Source organism: Salmo salar, chromosome 20 (assembly GCF_965601325.2).
Source record: "Salmo salar chromosome 20, fSalSal1, whole genome shotgun sequence".
NCBI classification, from domain to species: domain Eukaryota; kingdom Metazoa; phylum Chordata; class Actinopteri; order Salmoniformes; family Salmonidae; genus Salmo; species Salmo salar.
This window is the reverse complement of record NC_138310.1, coordinates 88,888,801-88,907,361: the sequence shown is the minus strand read 5'-3', so window position 1 is coordinate 88,907,361 and position 18,561 is coordinate 88,888,801. Positions and strand designations below refer to the sequence as shown.

Sequence of the window (18,561 nt, the reverse complement as noted above, 5' to 3'; positions counted from 1 at the left end):
AGGAAACAGGTACAAAAGTATCTATATCCACAGTAAAACGAGTCCTATATCGACATAACCTGAAAGGCCACTCAGCAAGGAAGAAGCCACTGCTCCAAAACCGCCATAAAAAAGCCAGACTACGGTTTGCAACTGCACATGGGGACAAAGATCGTACTTTTTGGAGAAATTTCCTCTGGTCTGATGAAACAAAACTGGAACTGTTTGGCCATAATGACCATGGTTATGTTTGGAGGGAAAAGGAGGAGGTTTACAAGCCGAAGAACACCATCCAAACCGTAAAGCAAGGGGGTGGCAGCATCATGTTGTGGGGTGCTTTGCTGCAGGAGGGACTGGTGCACTTCACAAAATAGATGGTTTCATGAGGAAGAAAAATGATGTGGATATATTGAAGCAACATCTCAAGACATCAGTCAGGAAGTTAAAGCTTGGTCGCAAATGGGTCTTCCAAATGGACAATGACCCCAAACATACTTCCAAAGTTGTGGCAAAATGGCTTAAGGACAACAAAGTCAAGGTATTGGAGTGGCCATCAGAAAGCCCTGACCTCAATCCTATAGAACATTTGTGGGCAGAACTGAAAGTGTGTGCGAGCAAGGAGGCCTACAAACCTGACTCAGTTACACCAGCTCTGTCAGGAGGAATGGGCCAAAATCCACCCAACTTATTGTGGGAAGCTTGTGGAAGGCTACCCGAAACGTTTGACCCAAGTTTAAATTGTTTAAGGCAATGCTACCAAATACTAATTGAGTGTATGTGAACTTCTGACCCACTGGAAATGTGATGAAAGAAATAAAAGCTGAAATAAATCATTCTCTCTACTATTATTCTTACATTTCACATTCTTAAAATAAAGTGGTGATTGTAACTGACCTAAGACAGGGATTTTTACTAGGATTAAATGTCAGGAATTGTGAAAAACTGAGTTTAAATGTATTTGGTTAAGGTGTACGTAAACTTCCGACTTCAACTGTAAATGACAACCACATCTAGGCCGCCTAACCTATCGCACCTATCAGGATAGATGAAGTCTTCAGCCAGATCAGCCTAATTATTCTCCGACTCCTACAATGGGAAGAACAGAGAGAGTCAACACGTGACTGCCTGCATGCTCAAGAAAAGCACAGTGTAGTCTTACTTTAGTTGTTAAGCAACAGACACCACACTATGTCGCCATGAGAACAGCTCTAATTTCCTTTCTGCTTATTTCTGTCACACCACCCATCCCGTGACCACCCGGTAGATAGGATATAGGTGATTCCATGGGCTCGGTGTGCTTTATAACATATGATCATATAGCATGGGAATCTGAGGAATGCTTGGCTGTGTCTAATGTCACCATGTTGCCTAGGAGGGGTGTCTAAGGCACTGCATCTCAGTGCAAGAGGCGTCACTACAGACACCCAAATCAAATCAAATGTTATATGTCACATACACGTGGTTAGCAGATGTTAATGCGAGTGTAGCGAAATGCTTGTGCTTCTAGTTCCGACCGTGCAGTAATACCTAACAAGTAATCGAACAATTTCACAACAACTACCTTATACACAAGTGTAAAGGAATGAATAAGAATATGTACATAAAAATATATGAATGAGTGACGGCCGAACGGCATAGGCAAGATGCAGTAGATGGTATAGAGTACAGTATATACATATGAGATGAGTAATGTTTAAAGTGTAATTGTTTAAAGTGGCTAGTGATACATTTATTACATCCATTTTTCCATTATTAAAGTGGCTGGAGTTGAGTCAGTATGTTGGCAGCAGCCACTCAATGTTAGTGATGGCTGTTTAACAGTCTGATGGCCTTGAGATAGAAGCTGTTTTTCAGTCTCTCGGTCCCAGCTTTGATGCACCTGTACTGACCTCGCCTTCTGGATGGTAGCGGGGTGAACAGGCAGTGGCTCGGGTGGTTGTTGTCCTTGATGATCTTTTTGGCCTTCCTGTGACATCAGGTGGAGTAGGTGTCCTGGAGGGCAGGTAGTTTGCCCCCGGTGATGCGTTGTGCAGACCTCACTACCCTCTGGAGAGCCTTACGGTTGTGGGTGGAGCAGCTGCCGTACCAGGCGGTGATACAGACCGACAGGATGCTCTCGATTGTGCATCTGTAAAAGTTTGTGAGTGTTTTCGGTGACAAGCCGAATTTCTTCAGCCTCCTGAGGTTGAAGAGGCGCTGCTGTGCCTTCTTCACCACGCTGTCTGTGTGGGTGGACCATTTCAGTTTGTTCCTGATGTGTACACCGAGGAACTTAAAACTCTCCACCCTCTCCACTACTGTCCCGTCGATGTGGATAGGGGGGTGCTCCCTCTGCTGTTTCCTGAAGTCCACGATCATCTCCTTTGTTTTGTTGACATTGAGTGAGAGGTTGTTTTCCTGACACTACACTCCGAGGGCCCTCACCTCCTCCCTGTAGGCCGTCTCGTCGCTGTTGGTAATCAAGCCTACCACTGTGGTTCGAATCCAGGCTGTATCACAACAGACCGTGATTGGGAGTCCCATAGGGCGGCGCACAATTGGCCCAGCGTCGTCCGGGTTTGGGCGGTGTAGGCAGTCATTGTAAATAAGAATTTGTTCTTAACTGACATGCCTAGTTAAATAAAAGGTTAAATAAATGCAATTTTAAAAAATCACGTTGTACCAGGCTTTTTTTTTTTCGACTATAGTGGGTTGAGTCACTGATGTGATCTTCCTGTCCGGTTTTGCGCCCCCTCAGGCTCATGCAGTAGGGGAGATCCTCGTGGGCTATACTCCGCCTCGTCTCAGGCTAGTAAGTTGGTGTTCTGTTGATATCCCTCTGATGGTGTTGGGGCTGTGCTTTGGTTGGTCCCGTCCGGGGCTATCGTTGGACAGGGCCACAGTGTCCCCCGACCTTCCCTGTCTCAGTATCTATTCTAAAATAGTCTGTGCCGGGGAGCGTGGGTAAGTCTGTCCTATCTGATGTAATAAATCTGTGCTCCTGATACGGTTTCTGCTGTTCTGCCTGCAGCTATGGAAGCCTGACCTGTTCAGTGGTCCTTGTCCCGGGCCTGCTGTTTCGACACTCTCTCTCTCAACCTCTGAACATTCAGCTATGAAAAGACAACTGACATTTACTCCTGAGGTGTTGACCTTTTACACCCTATATAAGCACTGTGATTATTGTTTGACCCTGTTGGTCATCTATGAACATCTTGAAGAATGATCTGGGCTTAATGGCCATGTTCTGTTAAAATCTCCACCCGGCACAGCCAGAAGAGGACTGGTCCACCCCTCATAGCCTGGTTCCTCTCTAGGTTTCTTCCTAGGTTCTGGCCTTTCTAGGGAGTGTTTCCTAGCCACCGTGCTTCTACACCTGCATTGCTTGCTGTTTGGGGTTTTAGGCTGGGTTTCTGTACAGCACTTTGAGATATCAGCTGATGTAAAAAGGTCTTTATAAATAAATGTGATTGGTTGATAGCCTACAGTAGATTGAAAGAGGATGGGAGGGACTAGCTAAATCAGTCCCTTCCAAAGGCCAGGCAATCAGTCAGTCAGTGGACCTTTCAATGTAGTTCAACTGTCAGGAATAAACAGCATATCAAACATACAGCAAAACAGAAATAGGTTAACTTCCTGTGATCAATACTGGAATATAATCCTTCAGTCCTACACCACAAATTGTAAAGGGCAATGGGTCTAAATGCACATTACCGTACGAGGTCAGTGACAGAACTCAATGTGTAACACATTTAGCTAATGAATCCTGGCAGACAAAGTTCAGGTGTTACGACTGCAGTGACCAAAGTACAACAAGTATCACCTAATCAAATAAGATATTTTCAAGAGCTTCCTGATAGGTAATCACCCGAGTCTTACATCAATGAATTAAACTAACAGACGGATATGCAGAACTACAACTAATTGATATTCAATATTTGATCCTAAACATTTTGGCTGGTACGAGGCTACATCTATCCGGTCTAACCTCTACAATGCCCTTGTGATAATTGTCTCAATATCTGATCTGAAGAGAGAAATACATCCTGCCGGCCTAGTACAAGAACACAGCTGACATCTCATGCTTTCTCTCTATATAGTGATTGGCTCAAAAACTGTAAAAAAATAAAAATAAAAGACAACAGCAAAAAATGTCCCTAATCAACTCGTACAGTAGACTAGATGGGTTATGCCGTGTGAGATCTAGCAGACACAAGTAGAGAATGTTATCTTGGTTATTCACGGATCAAGCTTGTTATCACTCCCTCTCTCTGTGCTTGTGGATGTGGGCAGCGCCTGATTGATACACATTCACGTAGTTAACGTTATCCCCAGAGCGATCTATTCCAACATAATCACAAATATTTTGTGGCCTTCACTAATATATATATATATATATATATATATATATATATATATATATATATATATATATATATATATATATATATATATATATCTATCTATCTACACACACACACACACACACACACACCATTGTTGTTCAAATTCAATGCTTTGATTGCAGAAGGCAGTATGTTCTGAAACACTTGACACTGACAGCTACCTCAACGATTCACTAGCAATAAACTTGTCAATGTGTACAATGTGATATTATTAAGCAACGCAGCTTAGCTATCCGCACAGCGTTGCAGGGAACATGCCCACGGCAGGAGAAAGCAAGTTCCACGGTCTTCGCATGACACTCTCCCGTAACTGGGTTCGTTGACTAGACAACCCATCTCTAGCGGCTACAGTAGTTAGCTTACCTCTTTTAATGGCCTCGTCATACGAAAGGAAACCTATCCTTGACTCTTTTGCACCCATGTTGCCCTCATTTCACTAAAGATGTGAGGAAAATAAAAATGTTGAGTGTATGAACGGCGCCTGTTGACTTGTCCGTTTGTTGTGAAATCCGTTCCCAGCTGTGCGTCTTGCTGTGTTTTTAAGGAACGACGCCTCGCCTCCTCCTCTCTTCGCCTCCCCCTCTCCTCGCCTCCTCCTCTCTTCGCCTCCCCCTCTCCTCGCCTCCGCCTCCCCTCTCCTCGCCTCCGCCTCCCCCTCTCCTCGCCTCCGCCTCCATGCTTGCTTTGGTCACATGATCGGGATTCCTCGGGTCACTTGGTTGGTTGACATGAAATGATTGCGCAAATATGCCTTTTTACGGTCTATGCGCATGAGATGAACAATAACATGCTGTTACATGCTGTTACAATTATGTAGCGCTTTACCCACAATGTAACAGTTTTGCAACGCTATATTGCCAAATTGTTTCACACAATAATACAGTTTTGGGGCTGTCTGTCCTACTTTAACCTATAATGTTACCATTTTGTAAAACTGTCAACGCTGTCCTTGTCTCTGGCTCTCCCTTGTGGATATATTTGAAAAGGTTTCATCATAAAGTTTGCAGAATATGCATTGCATAACGCTTGTCTAGACTGTACTAAAGTGTGAAAGTTATTTGTCTAACAATTGGTCTGTTGCATTGGATACACTCGTTTTTCGCTATTAGAATTAATACATTCTCTATTATGTTAAAAAAAATATATATATATTTCACCTTTATTTAACCAGGTAGGCAAGATGAGAACAAGTTCTCATTTACAACTGCGACCTGGCCAAGATAAAGCAAAGCAGTTCGACACATATAACAACACAGAGTTACACATAGAATAAAACAAACATACAGTCAATAATATAGTAGAAAAATAAGTCTATATACAATGTGAGCAAATGAGGTGAGATAAGGGAGGTAAAGGCAATAAATAGGCCATGGTGGCAAAGTAAATACAATATAGCAAGTAAAACACTGGAATGGTAGATTTGCAGTGGAAGAAAGTGCAAAGTAGAAATGGAAATAATGGGGTGCAAAGGAGCAAAATAAGTAAATAAATACAGTAGGGGAAGAGGTAGTTGTTTGGGCTAAATTATAGATGGGCTATGTACAGGTGCAGTGATCTGTGAGCTGCTCTAACAGCTGGTGCTTAAAGCTAGTGAGGGAGATAAGTGTTTCCAGTTTCAGAGATTTTTGTAGTTCGTTCCAGTCATTGGCAGCAGAGAACTGGAAGGAGAGACGGCCAAAGGAGGAATTGTCTTTGGGGGTGACCAGAGAGATATACCTGCTGGTGCTACTGGTGGGTGCTGCTATGGTGACCAGCGAGCTAAGATAAGGGGGGACTTTACCATGTGCTGTATGCATGCTTGTATGTGTAATAAAACATGATTATCTACAATATCTAATCACTTGCATAGATCAGCAATACTCAATAATGTTGACACCTAAACAAGATTAACAAACATATTTTTATTCAAGTGTACCTATCTGAACCCTATACTACGAATGCAGTTTGAGGAGTTAGCGACGGTAACTTTGGTCAACTCTTGAGTTCAACAACGGGATAACCGGTAGTACCAAAGTGGCTTGCCTTTTATTAGCCAGGTTCATTTCTATAGCAACGACTCATTCAGATCTAACCTGCTCCGAGGCAGGTTCACCCAGGTCTAACTACATTTATCCGGAATAAAGTGTCCGAGCCGCGTGTTGAGGACCAATGAAATCTGATTCTCTCTCGCAAAGACGGCATCATAATCCACTTCGTTTTCATAAAATATTTTATTAAACAAACGTGTTTGTGTGTTGGATTGTAATGTTAAAATACCTATCACATTGCACATTTAGCATTGATAACTACACCAAAGCAATCACATGAAGACAGTACTTCTAAAAGTCTACTTCACACAAAAATCTGATGAATTTGCAATACAATTTGTCTTTCATTTTGATTTCGGGAAATGAAAATGTGGCACAGTTTTGCCCATGGATTGATGTTTAAGCATTGCCTCAATGAAGAGTTCTGCGTTCGACTAGCGACGTGTGACATGCACACGCAGTCAGACAACCCTGCTAGATTTAGCGGCAGATGGACAAGCAATATCCACTGTCATAGTACAGATGAAGCCTGAGATGGAATGTGAAGATAACCGAAGCTGGCTAGCTTTAGAAAACCCTGACTAGATCTAGCTTGCTTTGTAGTATACCCCTCTGGTGGTATATCTAACTATTTCCAATCAGTGGAGGCTGCTGAGGGGAGGACGGCTCATAATAATGGCTGGAAAGACATCAAACACATGGAACCCATTCCACTCACTCCTCTCCAGACATTACCACAAGCCAGTCCTCCCCAATTTAGTTGCCACCAAACCTCCTGTGTTTCCAATACATGGAAAATTACACTGTCACTTGACTTCTGACTCTGCAACTGGATCATGGACTTCTTGACGGGCTGCCCCCAGGTGGTGAGGGTAGGCAACAACATACCCGCTATGCTGACCCTTAACACTGGGGCCCCCTCAGCGGTGCATGCTTAGTCCCCTCCTGTTCACCCACGACCGCTTAGCCGTGCACAACTCCAAGACCATCATTAAGTTTACCGAAGACACAACGATGATGAGACAGCCTATAAGGGAGGAGGTCAGAGACCTGGCAGTGTGGTGCCAGGACAACAACCTCTCCCTCAACATCAGCAAGACAAAGAAGGATTACAGAACTACAGGAAATGGAGGGCCAAGCATGTCCTTATCCACATTGACGTAGTTGTAGTGGACCTGGTTGAGAGCTTCAAGTTCCTTGGGTGTCCACATCACTAAGACATTTTCAGTCGCGAAGAGGGCTGAAAAGATTTTACATGGGCCCTCAGATCCTCAAAACATTCTACAGCTGCACCATTGAGAGCATCTTGACTGACCGCATCACCGCTTGGTATGGCAACTGCTTGGCATCCGACCGCAAGTTGCAACAGAGGGTAGTGCGTACAGCCCAGTACATCACTGGGGGTGAGCTCCCTGCCATCCAAGACCAGGCGGTGTCAGAGGAAGGCCCTAAAAATTGTCAAAGACCCCAGCCACCCAAGTCATAGACTGTTCTCTCTGCTACCGCACGGCAAGTGGTACTGATGCACCAAGTTTGGAACCAACAGGACCCTGAACATCTTCTACCCCCAAGTTAAAAGACTGCTAAATCAAATCAAATGTTATTTGTCATATGCTTTGTAAACAACAGGTGTAGATTCAAAAATACATGTATTTATAAAGCCCTTTTCACATCAGCTGATGTCACAAAGGGCTGTACAGTAACCCAGCCTAAAACCCCAAACAGCAAGCAATGCAGATGTGGAAGACCTTCCCAACAATGTTGAGAGAGAAATATTAACACAAGGAATAAATACAGAATGTGTAACGATAACTTGGCTATATACACGGGTACCAGTACTGAGTCCATGTGCAGAGGTACAAGGTAATTGAGGTAGATATGTAAATATAGGTAGGGATAGTTGAGGTAGATATGTAAATATAGGTAGGGATACAGTGACTAGGCAGCAGGATAGATAATAAACAGTTACAGCAGCTTATGTGATGAGTCAATAAATAGTTAACCAATAGCTACCTGGACTATCTGCATTGACCCTTTTCGCACTTCCTCTTTTGACTCATTGCATTCGCTGCTGTTTATTATCTATCCTGCTGCCTAGTCACTTTATCCCTACCTATATGTACATATCTACCTCAACTATCCCTACCTACATGTACATATCTACCTCAACTATCCCTACCCAATTTGTAAGTCGCTCTGGATAAGAGCGTCTGCTAAATGACTAAAATGTAAAAAAAATGTATATGTATAGTTTAAGTCAGAAGTTTACATACACCTTTGCCAAATACATTTAAACTCAGCTTTTCACAATTCCTGTATTTTAATCTGAGTAAAAATGTCCTGTTTTAGGTCAGTTAGGATCACCACTTTATTTTAAGAAGGTGAAATGTCAGAATAATAGTAGAGAGAATTATTTATTTCAGCTTTTATTTCCTTCATCACATTCCCAGTGAATCAGAAGTTTACATACACTCAATTAGTATTTGGTAGCATTGCCTTTAAATTGTTTAACTTGGGTCAAATGTTTCAGGTAGCCTTCCACAAGCTTCCCACAATAAATTGGGTGGATTTTGGCCCATTCCTCCTGACAGAGCAGGTGTAACTGAGTCAGGTTTGCAGGCCTCCTTGCTCGTACACGCTTTTTCAGTTCCGCCCACAAATTTTCTATAGGATTGAGGTCAGGGCTTTGTGATGGCCACTCCAATACCTTGACTTTGTTGTCCTTAAGCCATTTTGCCACAACTTTGGAAGTATGCTTGGGGTCATTGTCCATTTGGAAGACCCATTTGCGACCAAGCTTTAACTTCCTGACTGATGTCTTGAGATGTTGCTTCAATATATCCACATAATTTTCCTGCCTCATGATGCCATCTATTTTGTGAAGTGCACCAGTCCCTCCTGCAGCAAAGCACCCCCACAACATGATGCTGCCATTATGGCCAAACAGTTCTATTTTTGTTTCATCAGACCAGAGGGCATTTCTCCAAAAAGTACGATCTTTGTCCCCATGTGCAGTTGCAAACCGTAGTCTGTCTTTTTTATGGCGGTTTTGGAGCAGTGGCTTCTTCCTTGCTGAGCGGCCTTTCAGGTTATGTCGATATAGGACTCGTTTTACTGTGGATATAGATACTTTTGTACCCGTTTCCTCCAGCATCTTCACAAGGTCCTTTGCTGTTGTTCTGGGATTGATTTGCACTTTTCGCACCAAAGTACGTTCATCTCTAGGAGACAGAACGCGTCTCCTTCCTGAGCGGTATGACGGCTGCGTGGTCCCATGGTGTTTATACTTGCATACTATTGCTTGTACAGATGAACGTGGTACCTTCAGGATGAACCAGACTTCGTACCTCCCAAGGATGAACCAGACTTGTGGAGGTCTACAATTTTCTGAGGTCTTGGCTGATTTCTTTTGATTTTCCCATGATGTCAATCAAAGAGGCACTGAGTTTGAAGGTAGGCCTTGAAATACATCCACAGGTACACCTCCAATTGACTCAAATGATGTCAATTAGCCTATCAGAAGCTTCTAAAGTCATGACATAATTTTCTGTAATTTTCCAAGCTGTTTAAAGATACAGTCAACTTAGTGTATGTAAACTTCTGACCCACCGGAATTGTGATACAGTGAAATAATATGTCTGTAAACAATTGTTGGAAAAATGACTTGTGTCATGCACAAAGTAGATGTCCTAACCGACTTGCCAAACTATAGTTTGTTAATGAGAAATTTGTGGAGTGGTTGAAAAACAAGTTTTAATGACTCCAACCTAAGTGTATGTAAACTTCCGACTTCAACTGTACATATCTACCTCAACTATCCCTACCTATATGTACATATCTACCTCATTGACTCAGTACTGGCACCCTGTGAATATAGCCAAGTTATTACCTCGTACCCCTGTGCATGGACTTAGTACTGGCACCCTGTGTATATAGCCAAGTTATTACCTCGTACCCCTGTCACATCGACTCTGTACTGGCACCCCGTGTGTATATAGCCAAGTTATTACCTCCTCCCCCTGCACATTGACTCAGTACTGGCACCTCGTTTATATAGCCAAGTTATTACCTCATACCCCTGCACATTGACTCAGTACTGGCACCCCGTTTATATAGCCAAGTTATTACCTCATACCCCTGTGCATCGACTCTGTACTGGCGCCCTGTGTATATAGCCAAGTTATTACCTCATACCCCTGTGCATCGACTCTGTACTGGCACCCCGTGTATATAGCCAAGTTATTACCTCATACCCCTGTGCATCGACTCTGTACTGGCACCCCGTGTATATAGCCAAGTTATTACCTCATACCCCTGCACATCAACTCTGTACTGGCACCCCGTGTATATAGCCAAGTTATTACCTCATACCCCTGTGCATCGACTCTGTACTGGCGCCCTGTGTATATAGCCAAGTTATTACCTCATACCCCTGCACATCAACTCTGTACTGGCACCCCGTGTATATAGCCAAGTTATTACCTCATACCCCTGCACATCAACTCTGTACTGGCACCCCGTGTATATAGCCAAGTTATTACCTCATACCCCTGTGCATCGACTCTGTACTGGCACCCCGTGTATCTAGCCAAGTTATTGTTACCCAAATTTGATTTTATTCCTTTCAAATTATTTTATTATTATTTATTTTTTAAAGTCTGCATTGTTGGCAAGGACCCGTTTCTAGGCATTTCACCGTTGTCTACACCATGTTGTTTACGAAGCACGTGACAAACCAAATTTGATTAGATTTTTACTTGACATTCAGCTACTTAAGATGTCAGTATATGTGTCATGTCATATTTATGATCACATCATGAAGTACAGTTCAAAGGTTTAATCGTTTTGTGAACTATGATTGTCCCGGCCTTGTTCAGAGACGTAGCCTTGGCCTAGATCTGTAATCTACAGACATCCTCTCAGAAACATTCTCTAATCACTCTCACAGGTGAGGTTCATTCCAATGTTTTCAGTCTCCACTGTTCTATCAGAGTCCTCCTTCCTTTCATCAGAGTCCTCCTTCCTTTCATCAGAGTCCTTCTCCTCCCTTTCATCAGAGTCCTCCTCCTCCCTTTATCAGAACCCTCTTCCCCCTTTGTCAGAGTCCTCCTCCTCCCTTTCATCAGAGTCCTCCTCCTCCCTTTATCAGAACCCTCTTCCCCCTTTGTCAGAGTCCTCCTTCTCCCTTTCATCAGAGTCCTCCTCCTCCCTTTCATCAGAGTCCTCCTTCTCCCTTTCATCAGAGTCCTCCTCCTCCCTTTATCAGAACCCTCTTCACCCCTTTGTCAGAGTCCTCCTCCTCCCTTTCATCAGAGTCCTCCTTCTCCCTTTCATCAGAGTCCTCCTCCTCCCTTTCATCAGAGACCTCCTCCTCCCTTTCATCAGAGTCCTCCTCCTCCCTTTCATCAGAGACCTCCTCCTCCCTTTCATCAGAGTCCTCCTCCTCCCTTTCATCAGAGTCCTCCTCCTCCCTTTCATCAGAGTCCTTCTCCTCCCTTTCATCAGAGTCCTCCTCCTCCCTTTCATCAGAGTCCTCCTCCTCCCTTTCATCAGAGTCCTCCTCCTCCCTTTCATCAGAGACCTCCTCCTCCCTTTCATCAGAGTCCTCCTCCTCCCTTTCATCAGAGTCCTCCTCCTCCCTTTCATCAGAGTCCTTCTCCTCCCTTTCATCAGAGTCCTCCTCCTCCCTTTCATCAGAGTCCTCCTCCTCCCTTTCATCAGAGTCCTCCTCCTCCCTTTCATCAGAGACCTCCTCCTCCCTTTCATCAGAGTCCTCCTCCTCCCTTTCATCAGAGTCCTCCTCCTCCCTTTCATCAGAGTCCTCCTTCTCCCTTTCATCAGAGTCCTCATCCTCCCTTTCATCAGAGTCCTCCTCCTCCCTTTCATCAGAGTCCTCATCCTCCCTTTCATCAGAGTCCTCCTCCTCCCTTTCATCAGAGTCCTCCTTCTCCCTTTCATCAGAGTCCTCCACCTCCCTTTCATCAGAGTCCTCCTCCTCCCTTTCATCAGAGTCCTCCTCCTCCCTTTCATCAGAGTCCTCCTCCTCCCTTTCATTTCCTTTTAGCTCTGTTGATGTCCCTTTTCCTCTCTTTCACTCTCTCCCTGGACTATTGGTCCTCTGCCTCCTCTCTTTCACTCTCTCCCTGGACTATTGGTCCTCTGCCTCCTCTCTTTCACTCTCTTCCTCCACTGGACCCCAGTCTTCCTCTTCTCCTTCACTCTCTTCCTCCACTGGACTCCAGTCTTCCTACCTCTTCCTCCACTGGACCCCAGTCTTCCTACCTCTTCCTCCACTGGACTCCAGTCTTCCTACCTCTTCCTCCACTGGACCCCAGTCTTCCTACCTCTTCCTCCACTGGACTCCAGTCTTCCTACCTCTTCCTCCACTGGACTCCAGTCTTCCTACCTCTTCCTCCACTGGACTCCAGTCTTCTTACCTCTTCCTCCACTGGATCCCAGTCTACCTACCTCTTCCTCCACTGGACTCCAGTCTTCCTACCTCTTCCTCCACTGGATCCCAGTCTTCCTACCTCTTCCTCCACTGACTCCAGTCTTCCTACCTCTTCCTCCACTGGACTCCAGTCTTCCTACCTCTTCCTCCACTGGACTCCAGTCTTCCTACCTCTTCCTCCACTGGACCGCAGTCTTCCTCCTCTCTTTCCTCCACTGGACTCCAGTCTTCCTACCTCTTCCTCCACTGGACCGCAGTCTTCCTCCTCTCTTTCCTCCACTGGACCCTCCACCTCTATTTCAGCCCCGTCCTCATATTCCTCCTCTCTTCCATTGGTTCAGCAGTAGGAGGGGGTCGAAGGCAGCAGTAGGAGGGGGTCGAAGGCAGCAGTAGGAGGGGGTCGAAGGCAGCAGTAGGAGGGGGTCGAAAGCAGCAGTAGGAGGGGGTCGAAGGCAGCAGTAGGAGGGGGTCGAAGGCAGCAGTAGGAGGGGGTCGAAGGCAGCAGTAGGAGGGGGTCGGAGGCAGCAGTAGGAGGGGGTCGAAGGCAGCAGTAGGAGGGGGTCGGAGGCAGCAGTAGGAGGGGGTCGGAGGCAGCAGTAGGAGGGGGTCGAAGGCAGCAGTAGGAGGGGGTCGAAGGCAGCAGTAGGAGGGGGTCGAAGGCAGCAGTAGGAGGGAGTCGAAGGCAGCAGTAGGAGGGGGTCGAAGGCAGCAGTAGGAGGGGGTCGAAGGTAGCAGTAGGAGGGGGTCGAAGGCAGCAGTAGGAGGGGGTCGAAGGCAGCAGTAGGAGGGAGTCGAAGGCAGCAGTAGGAGGGGGTCGAAGGCAGCAGTAGGAGGGGGTCGAAGGTAGCAGTAGGAGGGAGTCGAAGGCAGCAGTAGGAGGGGGTCGAAGGCAGCAGGAAGCACCTGTTGCAGTATTGATGGTGGTATAAAACAATGGTGTCTTCCTGGACAACTCATCATCCAACGGGTCATATGAAAAAGCCTTCATATTCTCCAACGAGGTACTACTCAAGATGCAAGGTTAAAAAAACAGGCATGCATATGATTTGGCCTCAGCTTGCATTTTCTTTACAATCTGCTTTCTGATTTCTTGGGATACGGTTTCAAGGCTAACTTTGCAAAGGTGGCCACGTTGCTCATTGCCAAGTTATCAATCATGCCCGAAAATTCTCCAGCAATTACCTTCCTCTTCTGCTTCCACTCCTTGTTGTCAGGAAAAGCAATTCCTGGTTTTGAATGATTCAATTTTGGGTCGTATGTAATGACAACCTGCAAAATAATATGGAGCAGTCATTAGACCTATATTATGAATATACACGTTTAAATACAAGTACTTTACTACAGTGAGTGTGGGGGCTAGGTGTTGCACACACACGTTCTGGACAGTGTAACAGTGCATTCATGCATAGATCAGAAACATTACAAACATATACCACCACCATGCACACAGGTTTCTGATAGAAATACAATGGTAATCGACAGCTGTATAAGCTGCTGGTTAATATAGCAAGAGTCAATGTCTCAGAAATATAGACAGCGTTCTAGCTATAAAATGATAGAGGTAACTTTACAGTGTTATAGCTACCTCAACCATAATGTTCTTCTCAGGGGGACTTTGAAGAGGCATTGCAACTCTTCTTGGCACACCTACCTCTACCTGGTGGGCTTGGTTCCCTGTTGACGCTTCTTCTCAGGGACCTCATTCAAGTCATTACAGTTAGAACTCCCAGTCTTTGTAGCATCTCTCTGTAGCTGTGTTCAAATACCCACACTAACATACTGTATACTACACACTTAATGAGTATATACTATTAGTTCATTTTAGTATACTATAAACAAACAGTATCGTTTCAGTTGAGCGTACTAGAGCTTCGCCTGTCTACCGGAAGTTGATGCTGTTGCTATGCAACCTCTTGCTAGCTTGTTAGCATAACAAATGACTAGCTAAACATTTTACGATTTCGCGTCTTCGTAAATTAAATCTCGACTCCCAGAGTTCCCTCTTGAAGTTCGTAAATCCATACCTTTGTCAGATTGTCCATTTGTAAATTCAGAGCGTTTTGCTCTCAGAGCATTCAGCGTGAGCACACTAGACGCTCTGGCCAAGGAGTAGGGTTGATCCGTGCGTTCAACAGCAGTCAAGCACCCAAGCTAACTGGCTAACGTTGGCTAGCTACTTCCAGACACAAATGAGAGAACACCCCACTCTGACCATTTTACTCACCCTAGCAGAGCTGGTTAGGCTGTTTTCATGTTATCCAGAGCGTTGGTGACTGTAAATGTGCTGCTGGCAACAATTTAATTACTCTTTTTTTGCCAACGTTTACTGACACCGGCCATATTCAACGGGTGTTGTCCAGCCCAGCGTTTGTAAATTCATCAATTATTCTGCGTGAGTGCTCTGAAATCGGAGTAGATGGACAGAATTAACAATGTCCATTGAAACGCACGACTATACCACTTAGCTAAGAAGGATGTGAATAATCAAGTCAAAAAATGTTGGGTAGTTAGTTAGATAGCAGATAGCTAATATACTGCCTGACAAGTTTGATGTATAAGTAGCCAACTAACGTTGGCTAACATACCGGTAAAGTACATAATGCTATAATGCTATGCGGTTCGTAAGAATAGCGTAGCTAACAAATTGTCAGCCAACATAACGTGTAACGTAACATATTTGAAAAGTTATTACTTTATTACATTTACGTCATTTAGCAGATTTACAAATTGGTGCATTCACCTTATGATATCCAGTGGAACAACCACTTTACAATAGTACATCTATATCTTTTTTTTGTGTGTGTGTGTGTGTGTGTGTGTGTGTGTGTGTGTGTGTGGGGGGGGGGGGGGGGGGGGGGGTGGGGGTTAGAAGGATTACTTAATCCTATCCCAGGTATTACTTAAAGAGGTGGGGTTTCAGGTGTCTCCGGAAGGTGGTGATTGACTCCGCTGTCCTGGCGTCGTGAGGGAGCTTGTTCCACCATTGGGGTGCCAGAGCAGCGAACAGTTTTGACTGGGCTGAGCGGGAACTGTGCTTCCTCAGAGGTAGGGGGGCGAGCAGGCCAGAGGTGGATGAACGCAGTGCCCTTCTTTGGGTGTAGGGACTGATCAGAGCCATATTACATTGCTCAACATTTTCTTACGATTTGTCATAATTAGTAAAAGCAATGAATTTGTATCCGCTTTCGTCGGACTTTGGTTGCATATTTTCCACAATTACCATAATAATCTGAAAATATATGAAGCCCCGCCCATTTTCTGAAGAATTGCATTATGGGTCCCTCAAAGCACAGAAATAGTGTCCACTGCATGTATTATTGTTATTTTTTTTGCCTTTTTATCCAATACCATTTACATTTCATAGTAGTCACAATAGCTCTTTCCACTGTTTTTACAGAACAATTTAATAAAATTCGGTTCGGCAAGCAAGAAAATAGCCTTGCTGAAATCCCCCCCTTCTAATTTCCTTAATGTTGTGGCTAGAGTCAAATACTTTCTGTGGCACACATCAGTCAAATACTTTCTATAGAACAAATTTCACATCACGATAGGCAACCGAAATGAATAATTAATGTACGTGTGTTATATTAAACATAGAGGGAGTAAAATGTAGGCAAGCAATAAACATTTCAGAACAACTACTAGTCGAATAAGACATGGGAGAGATGACGAATTTTGGCAAAGAGATTTATTTATTTGAAACAAATAGCCAAACCGGAAACTGCAGACATTACTAGTGCCTCCCCCGCGATCAAACCGAAATGAAACGCAGCCTAACATGATCAGAAATGTCAACGAGCAAGCAAGTCACAGCAATGAAGAATTGAGTGTCGCGCTAAAATGACGTGTCATTTAATACTATAGAGCCTGGTTCAATTCTATTTGATCTACCTTCCTAGGCTTGAAGTAATTACAGGTCGAGGAAGGAAGGTTGCTCCATGTTTAACATGTTTGAACAGAGCCTACAGATTCAGAACCGCCTCTCAGCTAGACCAACCAAGCAAAAGGACCAATAGAATAGAACTATCCAACATGCGTTGCCACGACACTAGTCTGTCCCCCTTTTCTTTCAACGCTGTTAAATTCGCATGCGTTCTCGATAAAAATCTAAATTAAAGCTTAGATAGCTGTTTATATTTGTGGTGTGTCTTTTCTTTGATACAATATGGGCATTCTTCGTATATTAGAAATTATATTTGTCTTTTATTTTGCTTCTCACATTCCTATTACATTATTCATTGATCTTCAAGCGTTGCTTCCTGCACAGATGTATCCTCAACAGGTAACGACGTTAAGTTTGACTTGTATAATTGACTAGTGTGTAGTAGTAGGTCCTTGAAGGAAAGTGTGTAGTGGGTGACGGTGACTGCGTCATATCACCATATTTTTTTTGTGGGGGGGATGTTGAAAATCACTTGTAACAACCAATGTGCCTATAGTGATGCAACATTGAGTGTTTACATACATATATATTTTACAGCTGAAAGATGTTTTGAGATGGTATGGGGCTGAGTTCAGAGACCCCATGATGCTGGATCCCCCCATCTGGTTCAAGTCCTTCATCTTCTGCGAGGCCCTGGTCCAAACCCCTTTCTTCCCCATAGCTGCATACGCCTTCCTGAAAGGTCAGATAACATGGGATTCGTCCCAAATGGCACCCTTTTCCCTTTAGTTCAGTACTTTGGACGAAAGAGGTCAAAACTAGTGCACTATATAGGGAATAGGGTGCCATTTGGGACAACCCATATTGGCTAGCAAACTAATGTAAAAATCTGTGGTATTTGGAATTACAACATGTTGCAGGATACCTTTGATTTGGCACGTTGTAGATAGTCATTTAGTCATGTGTAACTCAAGTGTGACCTCTAGTGGATGCCCATTCCTTAACACCCCTCTATCAGTGTATGTATCCCAAATGGCACCCTATTCCCTGTGTCCCATTACTTTTGACCAGGGCCCTGATTATAAGTAGTGCACTATATAGGGAATAGGACAAAGACGTTGTCATAAAATCAGACATGACGACAAGGCAGGTAAGTCTGTCATAACACTGAGGGAATCAACCTAATTCTGTTCCATCAACCATCCTCTCTTCCAGGAGGCTGCAAGTGGATCAGGACTCCAGCCATTGTGTATTCCACCCACGTAGTCACCACCCTGGTCCCCATCCTAGCCCACATCCTCTACTACCCCTTCCCCACAGAGCCCCACCCTGGCCCCCAGACCCAGAAGGAGCGTTACACCTTGGCAGTCATCTACGCTCCGTACCTCCTGATTCCTCTGATGCTGCTGTTCACCATGCTTTTCAGCTCAGCTTATAACATCAACACTCAGGGAGGAAAGGGCTCAGCTAAGGCCAAGAAGATCAAATAAGACACTCATTTCTAGCCTGAGTGCCAGTCTGTTTGTTCTATTGTCCAACTCCATTGCTGTCCTTGTCACCTGTTTGGTTTGACAAGGAGTTGGCATGATGGCACAAACAGATTGGCACTCAGGCTACTAATCCACCTGTACATTCTGAATCTCAAGCTCTGTCCAGGCTATCATACCTCTAGTCTACAGTACTCATTTTCATAGTGATTTTTTTTCTTTCTCAAGTGATGAATTGTCAATTGGTACATTTCAAGTCAATAAAACATCATAGGTATGTTAAACATTCTTAACAATGAATATGTTTTGATCATCACAGATTAGCAATAGTCAAGAATATTGACACTAA

At 44.3% G+C, this 18,561-nt stretch overlaps 2 protein-coding genes across 4 annotated transcripts in view; one reads left to right on the top strand and one right to left on the bottom strand.

The window, feature by feature from the left end:
* usp32 (ubiquitin specific peptidase 32) overlaps positions 1 to 4,970 on the bottom strand; it is a 105,582-nt gene extending 100,612 nt beyond the window's left edge. For 2 of the 3 annotated variants that reach the window (XM_014163631.3, XM_014163633.3), the window contains exon 1: positions 4,728 to 4,968. In XM_014163631.3, the coding sequence (XP_014019106.2) occupies positions 4,728 to 4,785 (58 nt within the window). In that variant the 5' untranslated portion in view covers positions 4,786 to 4,968. Of the gene's footprint in view, positions 1 to 4,727 lie in introns of all 3 variants that reach the window. The other variant, XM_082966797.1, reaches the window with a different exon arrangement.
* An 11,877-nt stretch (positions 4,971 to 16,847) lies between these two features.
* On the top strand, positions 16,848 to 18,496 carry tmem97 (transmembrane protein 97). Its single transcript, XM_014163639.3, has 3 exons — positions 16,848 to 17,124; positions 17,323 to 17,467; positions 17,941 to 18,496. Exons 1-3 carry the CDS (start codon positions 17,008 to 17,010, stop codon positions 18,213 to 18,215), a joined length of 537 nt encoding a protein of 178 aa, XP_014019114.1. The 5' UTR covers positions 16,848 to 17,007; the 3' UTR covers positions 18,216 to 18,496.
* Positions 18,497 to 18,561: the final 65 nt, after the last annotated feature.